Here is a 21,350-nt window from a genome sequence, read left to right on the forward strand (position 1 = left end):
TTTCTTTTGGGATACTGAGTCACCTAAAATGTTTCTAAATCTATCAAAAACCAAAGAAAAGAAATGTTTACTACTTATTATATGGCCTTGAGGACTAGACCCCTGTTGCCTTCCTGTTTCCTCATTGTGGAGGCCCACAGGGACACAAAAAAATGGGAATTTGATGCCTTAAGGAAATCCCCCTATCTTCCTCTATGAGACACAAATAGATATATGCCAGGATGTGGAATTTGCATTATTGATTTAAACTTTGAAAACCATCTAGAACGTGTTTAACTTTTTCATGAAAAGCTCTGTTGACGTTTAAATTTATACTAAAGATTCAACAAATTGCAATTCAATTCATCCAACTGAGAATGTCACGTCTTTTCGAAACGTGTTACTAGATCGAAGGCAAAGGAGAGCCAATAATAATAATAATGTAATATATAACAGGTTACATGGTGACCGTTGACAAATAGGGAAAGTTATCTGGAAAGGTAATTTATAGGTTAGATATAGGGCCCAATTCAAAATTCTGGCGCTTGCTTTCAAATCCCTACATAATGCTGCTCCAACATACCTATCCTCCCTCATGCACAAGTATGTCCCGTCGAGACCCCTGCGCTCATCCCAAGACCTACGCTTATCCTCTGCCCGGATCCCCACCTCTGATGCTCGCCTTCAAGACTTCTCTAGGGCTGCACCTATTCTGTGGAACTCCTCCTCAATCAGACTTTCACCCAGCCTCCACTCCTTCAAAAAATCTTTGAAAACTCACTTCTTCATTAAAGCGTATCAATTAAACTGTCAGCAGGTTTCTCATCCCCCACCCCATGACTCCTTTCCTGCAACTGTCAAAAATGACCTAGCAAGCACTCAATAAACCCTTCTCTAACAAACTATTTAATTCCCCTACTTTAACCTTTTGTGTCACTATACCCCACTCCCTCTAGCATGTAAGCTCATTGAGCAGGGCCCTCAACCCCCTCTGTTCCTGTACGTCCAGTGGTCTGATCTCAATTATGTGTCTGTTAGTCCACCCATTATACAGCGCTACGGAATTTGTTGGCGCTATATAAATAATAAAATAATAATAATAATATTGTAACTGAGCCTAACAGCGCGCCCAGGAGAGGGCAACCTAAGTTAAAGAAAAGACATCACGGGTAGAACTGTCTAAAAATAAACCCAGCAATTCATCTAAAGAAATTAAACAATGTTTTTATTTCTCCTCCTCATTTGCATAATTTGCCTTGTTTGAACTGGATTGCGCTGCGATTTTATAAATCCTTTATATACACTCAAAAGAAAACAGAGAATCACATGAAAAAGTTAAAGAAACACTATAATCACCTAAATTACTTTAGCTAAATAAAGCAGTTTTAGTGTATAGATCATTCCCCTGCAATTTCACTGCTTAATTCACTGTCATTTAGGAGTTAAATTACTTTGTTTCTGTTTATGCAGCCCTAGCCACACCTCCCCTGGCTATGATTGACAGAGCCTGCATGAAAAAAAAAACTGGTTTCACTTTTAAACAGATGTAATTTACCTTAAATAATTGTATCTCAATCTCTAAATTGAACTTTAATCACATACAGGAGGCTCTTGCAGGGTCTAGCAAGCTATTAACATAGCAGGGGATAAGAAAATCTTAATTAAACAGAACTTGCAATAAAGAAAGCCTAAATAGGGCTCTCTTTACAGTAAGTGTTTATGGAAGGCTGTGCAAGTCACATGCAGGGAGGTGTGACTAGGGTTCATAAACAAAGGGATTTATCTCCTAAATGGCAGAGGATTGAGCAGTGAGGCTGCACGGGCATGTTCTATACACCCATACTGCTTCGTTAAGCTAAAGTTGTTCAGGTGACTATTGTGTCCCTTTAACACAAGTTATAGGGGATTTTCAATATTTTTCCAGAAAAGGGACATTTCCCCTTTAAAGGGACACTCAAGGCACCTAAATCTTGTGAAATGTGGGTTAAGTTACAGTTTGTTGTGTGTGTTTTTTTTTTGTTTGTTGTTTAGTTTTATTTTGTTTATAACTTTCCCTCCCAGACTGCAGTCCTTTCTTTTATGCTTAAAAAAAATTGCCTTGGCTTGGGTTTCTGGGGGTTGCTGTTCATGTTAAAATAGAAAGGTGACTCCAACCAATTAAACAACAACTACCAGAACACTCGCAGTGCCCACAAGGTACTTTTTATGGGATAAGCACATCACTACTACGGAAAAGTAGTGAGTTTATCCCATTTCAAATCTATCATAAAAGACCAACATAAGCTGATTTGGTAAGGACTCTATAAAAACGTTTTAAAGCTTGATATTTGCAGCAAATGAATTAAATCTACATATGAATGTTTTATTTTTTTAATTTATTTTTATTGTAATTTGCATATATAGTAATGCATTATCAATGTTCTAAAAAGAATGGACCGACCAGCCAAAAGTATCCTTTTAATCCCGGTCTTGATTTAAGGCTCTCCAGTTTAGGCTGCTGTTTCATATTTTGGATGCTGCTACAAAATCTCACTGTGGGCCAACAATATATCCCGTTTTACAGGCAGTATTCCATATATTTCCTAGAATACCGTATGCTATGGAAATTAAAACTGTTGGTTTTTTTTTGCTTTTTACAAAAAATTAAGCAGAATAGTTACAGGTATATTAGTTCCCTTTGAAGTTGTTTGATATCTCACACACAGAATAATTTAACCAGAGTTAAAGCTGTTTATAACATTTAGTATAAGGAATGCAGAATCCAGTAGGATAAATGATAGACACATAAACAGGACCTAGACAAATATCACGTGCAATATACAGGGAACCCTGTACTAGTGCAGAGTGAAATAGGAATTGATTTTGTCTTCCGAGAACAGGCCAAGTCAACAAAATAGTTAATTTTACCAAAGCAAAGTTGATTTGGACCATTGGCGCTTTAAAAAATAAATAAAACCACAGTAAAAATATTTTATTTTTTTTTGTTTCAAATAAATTCAATGATGGGCTAAAATAATTAACAAGAATTGGTGGAGCAAGACTCTGTGACTTTGAACAAAAAGAGCCACAGTGACAATGACCAAATTTTGACCCAATCACACACAGTCACTCAACCCTGCCAAAAGAGACTGCTCTGTGCTTGTGCTGCAATTACCATTAGCTTTCCTACAGTGCTACATCAAATGCCATGATTTACTGAACAGTTAACTATGCAGGCTATGTATAATTATTATTATTATTATTATTTATATTGCGCCAACAAATTCCGTGGCGCTGTACAATGGGTGTACAGCCCAAAATGGGCATGTCTAAATAGTATCTCTAAAAAAAATTGGGATTTACCCATATATTATGTACAGCATTATTTATAATACCGAGGCAGATGTGCCTGTTTCTATTGGTCCAAGCAGATGTAACTCTAGCCTTACTAGGCCAAAACATTACTCTTTTTAGTACGAGAGGGGCCTACAAAACATTGTAGAAGAGGGGCGGTCAAGAGGTAGATCCCCAACTGTGGTAGAAGTACAAATCCTATGATGCTTTGAAACTTAAAGGGAAATTATAGGCACCTAGGCTACGTAATTTCATTGTGTGGTGTGGGTGCAGTGTCCCTGTCCACTTAACACTGCAATTAAAAACATTGCAGTTTCAGGGAAATTGCAATGTTTACATTGCAGGGTTCAGACTGCCTATAGTGGCAATATAGTGGCTATAGGAAAGCAGTGAGCCAATGAGCATTAAATGCATTCGATTTCTACATCGACATCGGAGGAGGAGAGTTGGAATCAGATGAGTGAAAAATTTTTTTTTGAACCCTTTACTCGTTAGGGGGGAGAGGACACATGGGCAGAGAGACACTGTTGTGTTAGGAATACAGTTTTGTATTCCTAACGCAAAAGTATTCCCTTAAGGCAACAATTACAAACTTATGTTCTAGCTTCCAAGACTACATTCATCAGAAACAAAATTGAAACGATGTAAAGGGAAAAAATTGAGAACAGACACAATTGCTTATTAGAAATACAAACATGTCCTGTACATTCTGCACTTGCCAATGTGTTGTAGACCCCTCCAGCAGCAAGGATGTCAGTGCACCAAGTTCTCAATACAGCCTTGCTCTTCTGTATTATTTGACTAAATGTTCTAGAATTCTTGAAATTATATTCCAACCAAAACTGAAAGACCAATGATTTGCAGCACTGATAAATATTATTTGAATGTATGTATGGCTACACTTTGGTTCTTTCCCCCTCCCCAAGCTGTTTTACTTAAGATATTTCTTTACCTTTTCGCTACACTTTCGGATGGTGGACGTCAGCTCATTTACTACCATATCCACACACTTCAGAGACGGCTCCTTTATCTTCTGCACCTGCTTTTTCACTATGGCTTCAAAAGCAAGGTCAGGGGTGAAGAGTCCAGTCCTGTGTGATTCAGGGGTGGACCCAGGGGGAAGTGGACATACAGACCAAAACAGTTGGAAAATGAGCGATGGAAGGACATGGGAGAAAGATTGGACAGTGCAGAACCAAGAGTTAAAGATGGGTAGATATGTTTGACATATCAGGAATTAAGATTAAATATTTGGGATGAAAAATACAGACTTGTGAAGAGGTGGGAATGCAATTATGAAGAAGGGATGGAGACAGAGATACAGAAGGCAAGAGAGAAACAAACAGAGATATACATGAGGCAAAAATGAAAGGTGATTAGGAATCTAGCAGTCAGGCACAGCTTGGGATTGGTCATGGGGTTAACGAAGGGCAGACGGTTGGCCCTGACGTTCGGTGGGGCTTTCAGCTACTGCTGGGCTGTTTCTAAACTTGCCAGCATCACTCATTGGCTTACAGAGAACCCTAGATCCAAACACATGGGGGTATAAGGCAGGTGTTTTAGTATCCAGCTGTTAATAATTAAAGGGTCCCAGTGCTCATTGTACTTGCTTAGTATTTCTATAGCATTAATATACCTTTATCATACTTTGCTGCCGGAGGGGCCAAAACATACTGCATGGCACAGTAGACAGAAAAAATAAACCTCAATACGGACAAATTCTCATTCTTTTAAAATTGTATCCTAGACAGAGGGATATATTGATCTTGCAAATGCACAATATTTTGACTACAGTCAATTAGAGGAATCCTATTGTCAAGTAAAATTTTGTGACCCCAAAATATATCGTTTTCGCTCTATAGACCTCCTGCAATTATCCTTTGCATGTCATAAAGGAAGTAGATTTTTTTTCATCCCTTCTCCCACCTAAAATGCTAACGTAACAGAAACAGAAAAGACAAACAATGCGCTTCCTCAAATAAACTATAGAAATCAATCAATAAGTCAAAATGCTTTGCTACCCAATGGCATGCAACAATCACCAATGGGGGGGGGGTTAAAGCCTGTATTAATTCAGGCACTGAAAAAGTTTTAACAGCATATTAAACACTATCTAACATTAAAGAAGGGAATGAAATGATAAACAAAAAAGAAATACAATTGCCCCTTTCTTGAGTACCTCGTAGGAAAAACTAGAAACTTGAATTACTGATCAACCGATGAAAGTTTGTAGGTGCAAGTAGGTCATGTTTCACGCACCACAGAATACAGTTTCTTTCAATAAAGTATTAGTTCCTAGAAGCAAAACTGTTGAGCTCAAGGATTACTGTAAAATGTCCGGCTTTTCTCTGCAAGAGATATTATGGGGAGACGTGATAAAGGCTGTTTCTTGATAATAACCTATACAAATATAGCTTCTGCTTCTTGGTTCTCCACTGGAATATTTGAAATACAGTCTGACCAAATTAAAACTAATGCTTTTTGGCCTTGACCAATTGATCTTGTAAAATGAGGTTTGCATTTTGTCCTAAGCAAAAACATATCCACTGTAAGCCATTTTAATCTTCTTTGAATAGTTATGCTCTGTATCCTGACAGTTGAACTCAGTTCGGTACATCCCCAACCAATGACCTGATACCATTCCCATGGTATCCAACCAAAAACATTTGATATTATACACATTATCTTGGCAGAGTTTGCATAAGTCTTCACGTCACCAGATTTGATCGCCACTTGTATCGGTATCCATATCGAGGCAGTTAGGATGTTGGCAAGAATTGTCTTCCAATTGATTTATTTTTCTCACTAGACTGGACGCACCTCTACTAAAGGATAATAAAACTGAACGAAATTTGTTGTTGTGGTGGGGTAAATATTTTCCTTTTTGGTTGATCCACTCAGTGCCAGTATCTAGAAAGCAATATGCACAGAGTCCACTATATGAAAGCCAGTAGAGACTTAAAATGAGCCATCAGATATAACTGAAATTCTAGTTTTAGAATCTGTCAAAGATTTATCTCTATTTGGTGGGAATAACCATTGCTGGAGTAAGACAGAAGGTTTTTGTTTAAACAATGGAGAGCTTAGAAGATATTTTTTTTTTTTGAAAAATAAGATCCAATAGGGCTTCCCCTCTTGTGTTTTGGATCGATGAACTATGCATTCTTGCGTGGATAAATACCAGAGTTGCATTTAGGCATAAGAATTGATTAATCAAATGTTTTCAAGAGTGTTGAAAGATGTGTCAGCCACCTTTACAATTGAGGAGCATTATGTGTTTCCCACGCTGAAAATTCTTGATTTTGGTATTGACTTCAAAATTCTGGTGCTTGTTTACGGTGGTCTATAACAGAGATGTGGCCAGTTAGACACGTTTGGTGCTGATATTTGAGATTGGACTTACAAGGGCTTATCAGTAGAGCTTTATTATTTCCCTCCTTGCTGAGACTGTCTACTACTCTATTGCTGGTCCTCTTTTCCATTTCTTACTACAGCCCAATGATTTTAGTTTGTTATCGGTTATAGATAACGGTGTTGTAGGTTTTTTTGATGTCTATTAACATTTTTCCAAAATTACAATGCTCTTATTTATGTCACAGCATAAAGCTCTACATTGAACTATGGAATATAAATGACCAACAAATATAAAATAAATACATTGACTAAAATTTCATTATGTTGAATATTTTGCACCTTCAATTTGGGAAATTAACATGCAAAGACTACTGGTGTTTTTCAGAAGAATTAAGCTTCTGTTATTATTTGACATCTGCAGCTAGTATCTACACCGTAACACAAGTTTGAGAAGACTGAGGATGATACCGTGAAGCAGCAGACAAGAAAGAAGGCTATATTGCCGATTTTAAGTTTATTACAACAACACATAATCAGCATTTGGATCTTGCAGACTTGGAGAAGATCTATTCTTTTGCAAATGCAGCTTCTATCGATTTGATATAGCAAGCAAGAGAAGTGGGAGAACTGAAGAGGATATTAAGAATTGCTGTTTTGTAGACTGCAACGTTTGTCTGTCACATGGACATCTCAAGAGAAGACTGCATATCCAAACCATATCATGAAGAACTTGAGAGAACTTGGCTAAATGCATAGAACACTAGCCATGTTGTATACCGACTCGCCATGTTGTTTACTGAGACATGATGTTGCATAATGCAGCTCCTATCTATGTTATATAACAAGCATGGAAGGCAGGAAGACTGGAGAGACAATTCTGTGTTGCGGACTGTCGCTTCTATCTATATCACATGACTCCAATTACAAGCGCAGGAAACAAACAGGCTTAGTTCAAGTTTATCTTTTTCTAAGAAAGTCTTCCGTATGTTACCTAATAGCAACGAGCTAAACAAATCTGATGTCATACTTGGATTTGGCCCAACAAAATCCATCCTCGGTATTACTAGTTAACAAAACAAAATACTGCCATGATATGTGTTTTTCATTATTTTTCAGAAATTCAGATTATGTTGAATAACTGAAGCATTGCACTTCAAAATGTTCAACTACTGAAATATTGGAAACTGGTAACCTGAATAAATATACCATGTAATGTGCAAAGGAAGGATGCAAGTCAAGTGACTTGATCCATATGCTAATGTACCTCTTCACCCTCTTATATGATGACATTTTATCTCCATTGAAAGCAAGAGAAAATGTACTGTTACAGACTACTTGTACATATGCTTGGAATTCTCTCTGCCTATTTAGGGATAGGGGAGAGTGATGATAGACAAAGATGGGAGAGACCACAATATTGTAGGATATAGGATAATAAAGAGGGCATACGTAGCTTAGAGGATAATGTAGCTTTGACGAAGTGAGGATATAAGGAAAGGAAGAACATCAGTGACTTAAAAAGAGTACCATCATATGCCCAATTGCCCATAGTAAATATATTGACCTAACATCAGTTCCAATGTAAAATGCCTCCACTACAGATGCAAACAAGGAGTGGAAACTCTAATTAGGTAATAAGAATAACTAACAAACCTATTTTACGGACTAATATTTGTTACATACATATCTTCACACATTCTTACATACGTAAAGTTACTGTTGGCTTTTTCGTCCTTGGCACATGGCATTCAAAACATGCACTAGGCTAACACAAACGTTGGGCATGCTCAGACCGAAGTAGCTCAGCCAATCAGATTCTCTTCTCCTAGGAAGACAGGAACTCCAGACCATTTTTTGTTAAGAGAATGGGCATGCGTCCTGGTTTCTGATTGGCTGCATACTCTGGGATCTGTGGTAAATTCATGCTGAGATTTGTGGAAATCACACAAGCTTGGCAATGGTTTTCATTCCTGAGTCCAGAAGGGTTACCTTCTTGGTGCACTGTCTAACGGTACTGATTAATTCGGAAATGACCATGTCGACGCATTTCAAGCACGGCTCTTTGATCTTCTTCACTTGCTTCTTCACAATGGTTTCGAAGGCCATGTCGGGGGTGAAGAGTCCAGTTCTAAATACCCGATGAGGTAAGGCAGGTAATAAGTAAAACAAAGAGTTACCCACCAGATGTGCAGGAAGGGAATTCTTGCAGAATTTATAACTGACTAATAAGGCAGTGCCACTGGTAGCCACAAGGCAGTTTGACTACAAAGTGAATCCTCAACATGACCTTGTGATGCAGCTCTCTATATATTTATAAATTTAAATTAATAAATTGATTTTACTGATGTCTGGTACCTGAATCAATAAATTATAATAGTAAATAACTATTAAACACAAGTCAGAAGACATAGGTCATATTCACGGCTTCAACTACCCCATCACTTTCCCAACGGACATTAGACATTATTGTATTCCTTCTCCTATCACAGCCATGCAAATAAACAAGCTGTACGTTTGGCTTGGTTGTATGCTACATTTGTTTTGGCAAGCCATATTAGTGGCATCTCATTCACTGGTTAGGTAATGCCTAGTGCCTTATCAATAAGTGTTTTGTCCCAAGTACAAAATCTACACTATAGTATATTAGGATTTGTGGATTAGCATGAGGGTATGCTGTAAAACAGGTTACTGGATTTAAACAAAGTGTACCAGGTCACCTGGCTTGACGGTGAATACTAAGCTATTCTGCTAAATGTTATCCACTAGGGATTTTGCCAATGGCAAGGTCCGCCAATACAGCTTGACCCTGCTGAAGATCCTATATAATAGGTTAGTTTGCAGGTATTTGTCTGTTTTTGATAGAATATAATAACTCACAAGTGGGACCATTAAATGTGGTATACTGTCTCTTTAGTGGGGAAAAAAACTTCCAAAACCAAACAATTCCAGGTACTATCTAGAGAATTATTAATTCACTTTCTTTATCTGTCTGTATAATTAGAGTAACCCTTAGAAATGAGAGTTATTTACCCCGCAGCAATATTTCATATATGCTATGTATTGCAAAAGCACAGTCATTTTTATTTCAAGTTAAAAAAACAAACAAAAAAAAACATAAAAGTGCAGTTGCCGAGCTGAGAACTATTATGGAACTCATGCGGCTGGCTGCCAGTGAACTTTATTTGGATGTTTAATGAAAAACAGCTGCCTTATTCCCCCAGTGGCTGCGCCTAAGGGTCTAGGAAGGGTTAGTGTAGGAATAGGCAAAGTGCCATCAGTTTGCCAGCTGTGGTTGAACTACAACTTTGAGAATGATCAGCCAGTCAATGGGTGTAGTTTATCAACAGCTAGAAACCTAAAGGATAGCTATAGTAGGTAAATGCAATGCTATCATAATATCAGCCAATCAGATTTGTGAGAAGTATCTTCTGTCGGAATTAAAGAGGTTACAAAGGGAAAGTCACTATCTAGAGTCAGGGGTTGTCCTTGTTACACATACATGTCTACTTTCACACACATTATACATGCCTGATGCCATGAATGTTCTTGATGGCGTAACTGATCTCTCTTCTCAGCTCTTTCTCATCAAATTCCATCTGTATTTAAAAAACAAATTAGTTAGTCACAGAATGCTAAATGGAATTAGATGGACTTGTAGGATTTTATTTAATTATCTAAAGCGCACAACAACATTCACTTATATATAGCAATCTACAATACATCTACACCAAGATCTTGCCCAGTGAAGTTGGGTTGAGTTCCTTTAGACTTCGCTAGTCGGGTAAAGGTCAGCTAAACTTGGTATAAAATAAGCATTGATCTTGGTAACCTCTTCATAGACTTAACCTCTGAACTGCTGATGGATTCTGACAATAAATTGATTTAACTGGAATGGGAATGGTATCACATACACTTTATGACTCCCTTCTTATACAAGCATCTTACAAATATGCATGTTATGTGTGTGAATGGTTAGGTATGTATGAATGTATTCTGTGGTAATGCATGTGGATGTAATGTAGCCCCATGTAGCTAGAGCGCAGCTAAGCGGAAAAAGGCCTTGACAGGGGTTAGGAGGCGGGCTTAGGAGGAAGTAAGCAAGGGTTGGATTATGGGTAAGTAGGATTGGCTATTTAAATGAGCAGCCATTTTAGGTGAGTCATTCTAACTTTCTACCCGGTTGAGTTTGTGTTCACCTCGGTGTGCGCGGACTTTGCTCGGTTGGATTTTTCTTTGTCTCCTCTGCAGGACCAATGGACGACGTGGAGCGATTGCTGGAGGGGATCAGTTCGGCGGCACGGCATCAGGGTGCGGACTGGCTACGGGCACAGCTCGGCCCTGCCCTGGCGGAGGCGGCGGATCGGGACGGCGATGGCGGGAGGCCGGTCAGGGCCCGGAGGCCCCCGAGGAGGCTGAGCCCGGGCACGGGGCCCGGTGAAGTTGTCCCCGGAAACAGTGGGGTTCCGGTTGCGACCGGCAGCAGGCCCGGGAGCCGCGTGGTCGAGGCCTTGCCTCCCCGCGTGCGGACGGAGCCTCGGACGAGCACTCGGAGGCAGAAGGATGTCGCGGACGGGGGCGCTGCTGCTGTCGGGTCGGAAGTGGCCGGGCGGCCCCCTGGCGTTGCAAGACCCACGGAGGGGAGGTCCGGGCGGGCTTCCCCCCCATCGGAGAGTACCGAGGATGACGAGGCCGGATCCGGGAGACCGCATGACCGGCCTGGGAGGCAGCAGGCAAGTGCAGGGGGCTCCGGCCGGGGCCCTCTTGGCGGGAAGGTTGTTAAGGGGAGCTCTGCCACGGAGAGAGGTGGGAGTAGGCCAGTGGGGGGTGCCCAGGCCTTAGTCCTAAGGGGGGAGGGTCCCGGGGCCCCTAAGCGCAAACGTAGATCGAAAGGTGTGAGTTCTAGGGGCGGGGGGGGTCTAGAGAGGTGGCCAGGTCAGATAGCGGGTCCCCCGTAGGGGTGGTGGGTAGGTCCGGGCTGTCGGGGTCTAGTCAGAAGGGGGGTAGGGGTAAAGGGGCGGGGGGAATAGGCGCAGGAAAAGGGGTTACGGTAGCGGTCAGTCGGAAGAATGCAGGAGGTCGGGGACCGGGATCCTCGGTAGTGGTCGGGCGGCGGGGGGGCCCGGATTCTGAGAGTGGTAGCGATAGTCCATCACCCGTTAGGTCGCAGGGGTCCCGGGAGGCGCGGGGGAGGTCGGGTCGGCACTGCTCCCCCTCGGACAGCTCGGCAGGGGAATGTGCGGCAGCCCCTAGGTATGGTCGGCAGGGGCGGCCTACTAGTAGAGACGAGAGGAGTCGTAGCCCCAGGGGTTCCAGGGTGCCACGTGGCGGTAGAGGTCAGCGGGAGGCTTCGGTACAGAGCAGGCGCTCCCGGGGTCGTGACGGGAGGGGTATTGATGTCCGTTACACCCTTCCCAGGACTTCTTCTCCTTGTCCTAGGTCTCGGAGCCGTTCCGCCTCCTCGCAGGCTGGTCACCGGGTGGGCTCCCCGGTCGGCGAGACAGCAGCGGAAGTTCCTCTTCCTGGATGTCGGGCGATCCGCACTGCAGCCCCCGCCGTCCCGGTTTCGGGGGGCTTGGCCGGTGAGTCCAGTGGGTCACTACACTCTAACGCATTAATTACCACACTTCAGGCACTACTCCACTCATTGGGGGCGGGGGGTGACACTAGCGGCATTGGTCAGGTGTGGGCTCCGGGCATTGGGGCTACGGGCTCTCGGGTTGGGAACTCCACAGGGCCTAGTTCGGGCGGGGATATGGTGTTGCCGCAGGAAGTAGGGGAGATTGGGAGCGAGAGGGCTGAGTTGACAGGGGGCATTCCCGACGCGGCTAGACAGCACGCGTATGTGTCGTTTGCGGGCCCGTTGGGGGTCCATTTGAAGCAGGAAGTGAAGGATAAAATATGGAAGGGGGAGTTTTGTGAGATCTTCTCCCTCCTCCCCTTGGAGGACTTTATAGACCTCAAGGAGGAGGATAAGAAGGACGAGAAGAAGGAGGAGGAGGAGAAAAGGAAGCGGTATCGCAAGATTCCGAAATCCTTCGGGAATTGGCTGAGGGCCTTTTGCGTGCTGGCTAGCGTGCTCGGCGAGAAATCGCCGGGGTTATGCTCCTCGCTGTTTTGTTATTTGGATGGCATTTGGGAAGCGTATCGGACTTACGGAGGGTTGGCGTGGTGGCGGTACGATGAGCAGTTTAGGCAGCGGCTGGCGGCTAACCCGGGGATGCGGTGGGACCAAATGGACCTGCCGCTCTGGATGAAGTTAATGATGGCGCAAAAGGCGCAGCCCTTTCAGAACTCGGCCGGCGCTAGGGGGCAGTCCGCCTCGTCGGCCGCCTTACCAAAGGGCTTATGTTGGCTCTATAATGAGGGCCAATGCAAATGGGGGACCGCCTGTCGCTTCAAGCACGAGTGCTCCGGCTGCGGAGGCGCTCATGGGCTCAACCGCTGCTTCAAGAAAGGGAAGTCCGGTGGCGCCGGTGCTGCGGCCGCGGCCGGCGGAGGGGGAGCATCCGCTTCCCCTGGGCTTAACCCCAGTGAGGCTAAGCGCGATGGAGCCATGGCTAAGCCGCTACGTTAACAGGGCGGATGCCGCTATGCTCCGGGCGGGTTTTGAGAAGGGGTTTTTCATTCCGTTTCAGGAGCGGGAGGGGGGATCGGGAAGGCTGCGCAACCTGAAGTCTGTGGCTGACTTCCCGGACGTGGTTAGGGAGAAGCTGGGCAAGGAAGTCGGGCTCGGCCGCATGGCGGGCCCATTCACAGTGCCTCCGCTGGAAGGCCTGCGGATTTCCCCACTCGGGGTGGTTCCCAAAAAGGAGCCGGGTAAATTTAGGCTCATTCATCATCTCTCGTACCCGAAGGGTGAGTCGGTGAATGACGGTATTCATAAGGACTTGTGCTCGGTGTCTTATGCGTCTTTCGACCGGGCGGTCGATTTGGTCCGGCGGGCCGGGCGTGGGGCTCTGATGGCGAAGGTGGTGTCAGGATCGGGACAGGGATCCAACACGCAGAGTACAAACAGTAGCCAGATACGTATACCGGACCTTAGAATGGCCGGACTAACGTAAGTAGTACAGTATAGAATGGTCAAAGACAAGCCGAGGTCGAGGGTAACAGAAGACAGGTAAGCGAGAGACAAGCCGAATCAAGGGTAACAGAGATAAGCAGAGTAAGGTAAACAAGCCGGGTCAAAACCAAAAGGGATAATAGAATACACAAGCACTGAGTGACTAGAACAAGCTAGAACCACGACAGGGCAATGAGCTAATGAAAGAAGCTCTGTTAAATACCCTGTTCAGAGCAGTAACCACGCCCCCAAGACGTCCTGATTGGTCCTGCAGCCATTGACTGACAGGTTGTTCCGGGGGAGTGTCCTGATGACTACTTCCTGCCTAGATGCTGTAAAAGGCAGTCACTCCCTCGCGGCCGGCCTAGCATGACCGGATAGACCGCGGGGAAGGGAGCCATCAGACCGTCTGGATGGAGGAACAGCTAAGTCTCTACCTCTTTCGGAGGTAGAGACCACAGGTACCCTGACAGTACCCCCCCTCTCAGATACGCCCACCGGGCGGAATGAACCGGGACGAGATGGGAAGCGAGAGTGATACGCCCTGCGGAGACGGGGAGCATGAACATCCTCCTGAGGTACCCAACTCCTCTCCTCAGGACCATATCCCTTCCAATCAACCAGATATTGTACTCTCCCCCGGGAGATTCGAGAATCAATAATAGAGTTAACCTCATACTCCTCCTGACCCTCCACCTGAACGGGGCGAGGAGGGGCTATTGTGGAGGAAAATCTGTTACATATGAGTGGTTTCAGCAATGAAACGTGAAACGAGTTCGGAATGCGTAAGGTATTAGGAAGAGCTAAACGATACGCAACTGGATTGATACGGGTCAGCACCCTGTAGGGTCCAATATAACGAGGAGCGAACTTCATGGAGGGCACTTTTAAACGGATGTTCCTCGTGCTCAGCCATACCCTATCACCTGGAACAAAGACCGGAGCCGCCCTTCTACGTTTATCAGCGTGTTTCTTGACCAACATAGAGTTGTGCACAAGGATTTGTCGAGTTTGATCCCACAACTTCCTCAAATTGGCAACATGAACATCAACCGACGGCACCCCCTGGGAAGGGGAATCCGAAGGAAGAATAGACGGATGAAAACCATAATTCATGAAGAAGGGGCTTGAATGAGTAGAATCGCAAACGAGATTGTTGTGTGCAAACTCCGCCCAAGGAATCAAACCGACCCAATCATCCTGGTGTTCAGAAACAAAGCATCGTAAATATTGTTCAATTTTCTGGTTGGTACGTTCAGCAGCTCCGTTAGACTGAGGATGATAGGCAGAAGAAAAGTTTAATTTAATACCAAGTTGAGAGCAGAAGGACCTCCAAAAGCGGGAAACAAATTGGGAGCCTCTGTCCGATACAATTTGAGAGGGTATCCCATGTAGGCGAAAAATCTCCTTAGCGAATATCTCTGCCAATTCGGGAGAAGACGGGAGTTTAGGCAGGGGAATGAAGTGTGCCATCTTAGTAAACCTGTCAACCACGGTGAGGATAACAGTCTGTCTTTTAGAGATAGGTAGATCGACAATAAAGTCCATGGCCAAACAGGACCATGGTTTTTCTGGAACCTCCAAGGGTTGCAGGAATCCACATGGAAGCGTATGGGGTTGTTTGGTTTTAGTACAAACTTCACATGCAGCGATGAACTCCTCAATGTCCCTCCGTAAAGCAGGCCACCAGAAGTCCTTAGAGATCAACGCGTAAGTTTTGCGGATACCAGGATGTCCCGCCATCTTGCTATTATGTAAACACTGTAAAAGTTCCAGTTGAAGAGCAGGAGGAACGAAATGACGGCCCGCAGGAGTCTGTTTAGGTGCTAGATGTTGCAACTTAATGATCTCGGCCAGTAATGGAGAATGAATCCTGAGATTCGTATTAGCAATGATATTGCATTTCGGAACTATAGAAGAAAGAACTGGTTCAGGTACAGTAGAAGGTTCATATTGGCGAGATAATGCATCGGCTTTAGAGTTTTTAGAACCAGGTCTGTAAGTCAGTACATAATTGAAGTGAGTCAGGAATAAGGACCAACGAGCTTGTCTAGAGGATAAGCGCTTAGCCTCCCCAATATAGGACAAGTTTTTGTGGTCCGTCAAAATCGTAATAGGGTGTAGGGTCCCCTCCAACAAATGTCTCCACTCCTTTAAGGCTTTAATGACTGCTAACAGTTCCCTTTCCCCGATGTCATATCTGCTCTCAGGCCCAGAAAATTTCTTAGAGAAGAAACCACAAGGGTGTAACGGTTTATCCACCCCTAACCTTTGAGACAGAACAGCCCCAACTGCTGTCTCAGAGGCATCGACCTCGAGCAAGAAAGGCAGAGTCGTATCAGGATGGACTAGAATGGGAGCCGAGGCAAAAAGTTCCTTGAGAGTCTTGAAAGCACCCAGAGCTTCCTTAGACCAGAACTTAGTATCAGCCCCTTGTTTGGTCATATTGGTAATAGGCGCAATGATAGAGGAGTATCCTTTAATGAAGCGCCTATAGTAGTTGGAAAAACCAATAAACCTTTGGATAGCCTTGAGTCCTTTGGGCAAGGGCCAGTCTAAAATAGATTGAAGTTTTACAGGATCCATTTTAAAACCCTCCCCAGAAATCACGTATCCAAGAAAGTCTACCTGAGACTGATCAAAACTGCACTTCTCCAATTTGCAATATAGACCATGTTGCAGCAGCTTGTGTAATACCTTTCTGACCTGTCTATGGTGCGTCTCAATCTCCTTAGAGTGTATTAGTATGTCGTCCAGGTAAACAATAACACAATCATGCTGAAACTCCCTAAGTACCTCATTAATCAAATCTTGAAATACTGCAGGAGCATTGCATAGTCCAAATGGCATAACAGTGTATTCGTAATGGCCATACCGGGTATTGAATGCCGTCATCCACTCGTGACCTTGCTGGATTCTCACCAAATTGTAAGCCCCTCTGAGATCTAACTTGGTGAAGATTTTGGAGCCCTTAAGACGATCAAATAACTCGGTAATCAGTGGGATAGGATAGGCATTTCTGACAGTTATTTTATTCAAGCCTCGGTAATCGATACAAGGTCTCAGCGTGCCATCCTTCTTCTTAATGAAAAAGAACCCAGCCCCGGCCGGAGAAGAAGACCTCCTGATGAATCCCTTTTCTAAATTCTCCCGAATATACTCCTCTAGAACCGAGTTTTCCTGAACAGACAAAGGATATACATGGCCCCTCGGAGGCATAGTGCCGGGTAGAAGCTTAATCTTACAGTCAAATGACCTGTGTGGAGGCAAAGAATCAGCATTCTTCTTGTCAAACACTGCCCTTAAGTCTAGGTAAAGGTCTGGTATTTGTCTTTCTGTGGACTGAGTAGGATTCTCCGGTATGTTAATATTAGCTAATGGAGAAACCTTGCACAAACACCGATCCTGGCAGCCCTGGCCCCACGAGAGTATCTCTCCTAACTCCCAATCGATAATAGGGTTATGTTTTTTCAACCATGGGTACCCCAGAACTATGGGAACGGAAGGAGACGAAATGAGCAGAAGAGATAAATTCTCCACGTGTAGGATACCCACATTTAAATTAATGGGTATGGTCTCACGAAAGATAACAGGGTCTAGTAGTGGTCTACCATCTATGGCCTCAACGGCCAAAGGTGTCTCCCTTAGCTGGGATGGGAAATTGTTCTTACTAGCAAAGGCTTGGTCGATAAAATTCTCAGCAGCACCGGAATCTATCAATGCCATAGCCCTTACTACTTCCTTCCCCCAAGTTAAGGAAACTGGTAGCAGAAGCCTGTGATCTTTATAATCAGGAGTAGAGGACAAAATAGAAACACCCAAGGCCTGTCCTCTAGAGAGACTTAGGTGCGAGCGTTTCCCGGGCGGTTAGAACAGTTCGAGAGTAAATGACCCTTGGCTCCACAATACATACACAAACCCTCTCTTCTCCTGTGCTGTCTTTCCTCCTCAGAGAGGCGGGTATACCCTATCTGCATAGGTTCAGTAAGCAAAGATATCGTGGAGTCAGGACTTGGAAGAGCAGGAGCTAACCTAAAAGAAGGTCTCTGGTTCCCCTCTCGAGTGTTCTGTCTCTCTCTTAGACGTTCATCTATACGAGAGATGAACGAAATTAAATCCTCTAAATTCTCAGGGAGTTCTCTGGTAGCAACCTCATCAAGGATTACATCAGATAGGCCATTCAAAAATACATCCATATACGCCTGCTCATTCCACTTGATTTCTGCCGCCAGAGACCTGAACTCTAGTGCATAATCCACCAGTGTTCGGTTCTCCTGTCTCAGGCGCAACAGTAATCTGGCTGCATTAACCTTTCTACCTGGAGGGTCAAATGTTCTTCTAAAAGCAGCTACAAATGCGTTATAGTTATAAACTAATGGATTATCGTTCTCCCATAGTGGGTTGGCCCATCTCAGAGCTTTCTCAATGAGTAGGGTGATAATAAATCCTACTTTTGCCCTATCTGTAGGATAAGAGCGAGGTTGCAATTCAAAGTGGATACTAATTTGGTTTAAAAAACCACGACACTTCTCAGGAGCCCCACCATAGCGTGCTGGGGGGGTAATGTGAGAAGAAGCACCCACTGTGGCTACCTCTAGACCTGAACCGACAGGAGAAACAGGGGTATTACGTATCTCCTCAGGTGGTTTATTGGCACAAGCTAATAGAGCCTGTAGCGCAAGCGCCATCTGATCCATTCTGTGATCCATGGCCTCAAACCTAGGATCAGGAGCAGCCAGCTGACTGTTTGTACTTGCAGGATCCATTGGCCCTGTCGTAATGTCAGGATCGGGACAGGGATCCAACACGCAGAGTACAAACAGTAGCCAGATACGTATACCGGACCTTAGAATGGCCGGACTAACGTAAGTAGTACAGTATAGAATGGTCAAAGACAAGCCGAGGTCGAGGGTAACAGAAGACAGGTAAGCGAGAGACAAGCCGAATCAAGGGTAACAGAGATAAGCAGAGTAAGGTAAACAAACCGGGTCAAAACCAAAAGGGATAATAGAATACACAAGCACTGAGTTACTAGAACAAGCTAGAACCACGACAGGGCAATGAGCTAATGAAAGAAGCTCTGTTAAATACCCTGTTCAGAGCAGTAACCACGCCCCCAAGACGTCCTGATTGGTCCTGCAGCCATTGACTGACAGGTTGTTCCGGGGGAGTGTCCTGATGACTACTTCCTGCCTAGATGCTGTAAAAGGCAGTCACTCCCTCGCGGCCGGCCTAGCATGACCGGATAGACCGCGGGGAAGGGAGCCATCAGACCGTCTGGATGGAGGAACAGCTAAGTCTCTACCTCTTTCGGAGGTAGAGACCACAGGTACCCTGACAGGTGGATATTGAGGCCGCGTTTCGACTGCTGCCGGTCCACCGGGACTGTCATCACCTGCTGGGGTGTTTCTTCGAAGGGGACTACTTCGTGGACTTGTGCCTGCCCATGGGTTGTTCCATCTCGTGCTCCTATTTTGAGAAATTTAGCACTTTTCTCGAATGGGTGGTACGGGTGGAAGCAGGGAATCGTTTTATTGTACATTATTTAGATGATTTTCTGTGCGTGGGGCCGGCTGATTCCTTGGAATGCCTGCGCCTACTGCGGACGGTTGAGTGGGTGGCGGGCCACTTCGGGGTTCCGCTGGCGGCGGATAAAACTGAAGGCCCGACCACGTGTCTGAGTTTCCTGGGTCTGGAGATTGACTCTGGGTTGGGTGAATGCAGGCTGCCTCGGGATAAGCTGGACAGGCTTCGAGGGGCGGTGGCCGCTGTAGCGGGGGCGCGCAAGGTTACTTGATTGGGCTGCTCAATTTTGCGTGTCGGGTAATCCCGATGGGCCGGGTTTTCAGTCGCAGCCTGTCGGCTGCTATTGCGGGGGTTCGGTCTCCGCACCATTTCATCAGGGTGTCGGCGGCCATGAAGGAGGATTTGGGCATTTGGAAAGCCTTCTTGCGGGATTTTAATGGGACAGTGTTGTTCAGGCAGGAGGGCCAGTCGTCGGCCGAGCTTGAGCTTTTCACGGATGCTTCGGGCAGTGTGGGTTTTGGGGCATACTTTGGGGGCTGTTGGTGTGCGGAGAGGTGGCCGGACTCTTGGGGTTCGAGCCCTCTTATGCGCAACTTGGCTTTCCTTGAATTATTCCCGTTAGTGGTTGCGATGGCACTATGGGGCGACAGGCTGCGTAATCGGAAAGTGGTCTTTTTCTCGGATAACATGGCGGTGGTTCACGCGGTGAATCGTCAGTCTGCGGCCTCGAGGCCGGTGGTTAGGCTGCTTAGGCGATTGGTGTTGCTGTGTATGTCTCGGAATGTTGTTTTTCGCGCGCGGCATGTTCCCGGTTATTTGAATGAGGTGGCTGACGCTCTGTCTCGTTTTCAGTGGTCCCGATTCTGGCTGGTGGCGCCGGGGGCTTCGAAGGACGGGCAGGCTTGCCCGGACGAGATTTGGCAGCTGGGAACATCCTGCTTGGAGGACTTGTGAAGGCTTCTCTGGCACCGGCCACTTGGGCCTCGTACAGTAAGGTTTGGGGCCTGTGGGAGCGGTCGCTGGACGGGCTGGCCATGGACAGCGGGGAGGCCCTGCGGGATGCTTTCCTGTGGTACACTTGTCAGTTGCTGGCAAAGAGGGCGTCGCCTGCCATGGTGGACAGGTCCATGGCGGCGATGGCGTTTTGGTTCAGATGGCATGGGAAGGAGGACTTTACTAAGACCTTCATTATCAGGCAGGCCCTGAAGGGCTATCGCAGGGGACGCAGGTCGCCGGATACCAGGCGCCCGGTGTCGGTTCGACTACTGGGGGATTTGGTGGGTTTGTTGCCTGAAATCTGTTTCGATGGGTTCGAGGCTTCTCTGTTCAAGGTGGCGTTTATTTTGGCGTTTTTTGGGGCATTCCGAATTGGGGAATTGGTGAGCGCTAATAAGATGGTGCAGGGGGGCTTGCAATTTTCGGGGGTTCGTGTCTTGGATGGGAAGGTGGTGGTGCACCTTGGCAGCTCCAAAACGGATGTCCGCGGCGTGGGCCGGGACGTGGCACTGGGGGCCTTGCCGGGCTCGGCTTTGTGCCCGTTGGCTGCTATGGCAGAATACCTGGCACGGAGGCCAGTGATGGGGGGTTCCTTGTTGGTGCATGCCGACGGATCCTCCCTCTCTCGGTTTCAGTTCACGAAAGTTTTTCGGTTGGGCTTGGGCAAGTTAGGGTTTCATGCTGAACGATTTGGAACGCACTCGTTCCGTATTGGGGCTGCCACGGAGGCGGCTCGGTTGGGATTGGGGGACGAGGTGGTGAAACGGATCGGGAGGTGGGAATCAGTGAGATTCCGTTCCTATGTCCGATTGGGTCTGTTGGAATAATGAGTTTGGGGACCGTTTTATGCAAAAAAAAAAAAAAAAAAATACTGTATATATGTTGGGGATGAGCGACTTGTAACTGGCTGTACGGTAACGGTTCTCTGTGTTATTTGTGGGGTGGGGGTCTCTGTCGGACTTCCCTCATCATTTGTTTTTCCCCCCAGGGCGTGAGGCATGGATCGTGGGCCATTCGTTTGTCTTCTGGGCCGAGAGGAGGGCCGCAGCTCGAGCGCAAGGCCAGCAGCTGGGTTTTCCGAGGGGCCAAGTGACAGTTCGCC

General features: G+C 45.5%; 1 protein-coding gene across 12 annotated transcripts in view; it reads right to left on the reverse strand.

The window, feature by feature from the left end:
* Window positions 1–21,350, reverse strand: part of DNM1 (dynamin 1) — a 111,910-nt gene that overhangs the window by 39,936 nt on the left and 50,624 nt on the right. For 9 of the 12 annotated variants that reach the window (XM_063432595.1, XM_063432596.1, XM_063432599.1 and 6 more), the window contains exons 9-10: window positions 10,195–10,262; window positions 8,656–8,794 (exon numbers count right to left, since the gene is read on the reverse strand). In XM_063432595.1, the coding sequence (XP_063288665.1) occupies window positions 8,656–8,794; window positions 10,195–10,262 (207 nt within the window). Of the gene's footprint in view, window positions 1–4,264; window positions 4,404–8,655; window positions 8,795–10,194; window positions 10,263–21,350 lie in introns of all 12 variants that reach the window. The other 3 variants (XM_063432600.1, XM_063432594.1, XM_063432589.1) reach the window with 1 other exon arrangement.

Source organism: Pelobates fuscus, chromosome 9 (genome assembly GCF_036172605.1).
Source record: "Pelobates fuscus isolate aPelFus1 chromosome 9, aPelFus1.pri, whole genome shotgun sequence".
Taxonomy (NCBI): Eukaryota; Metazoa; Chordata; class Amphibia; order Anura; family Pelobatidae; genus Pelobates; species Pelobates fuscus.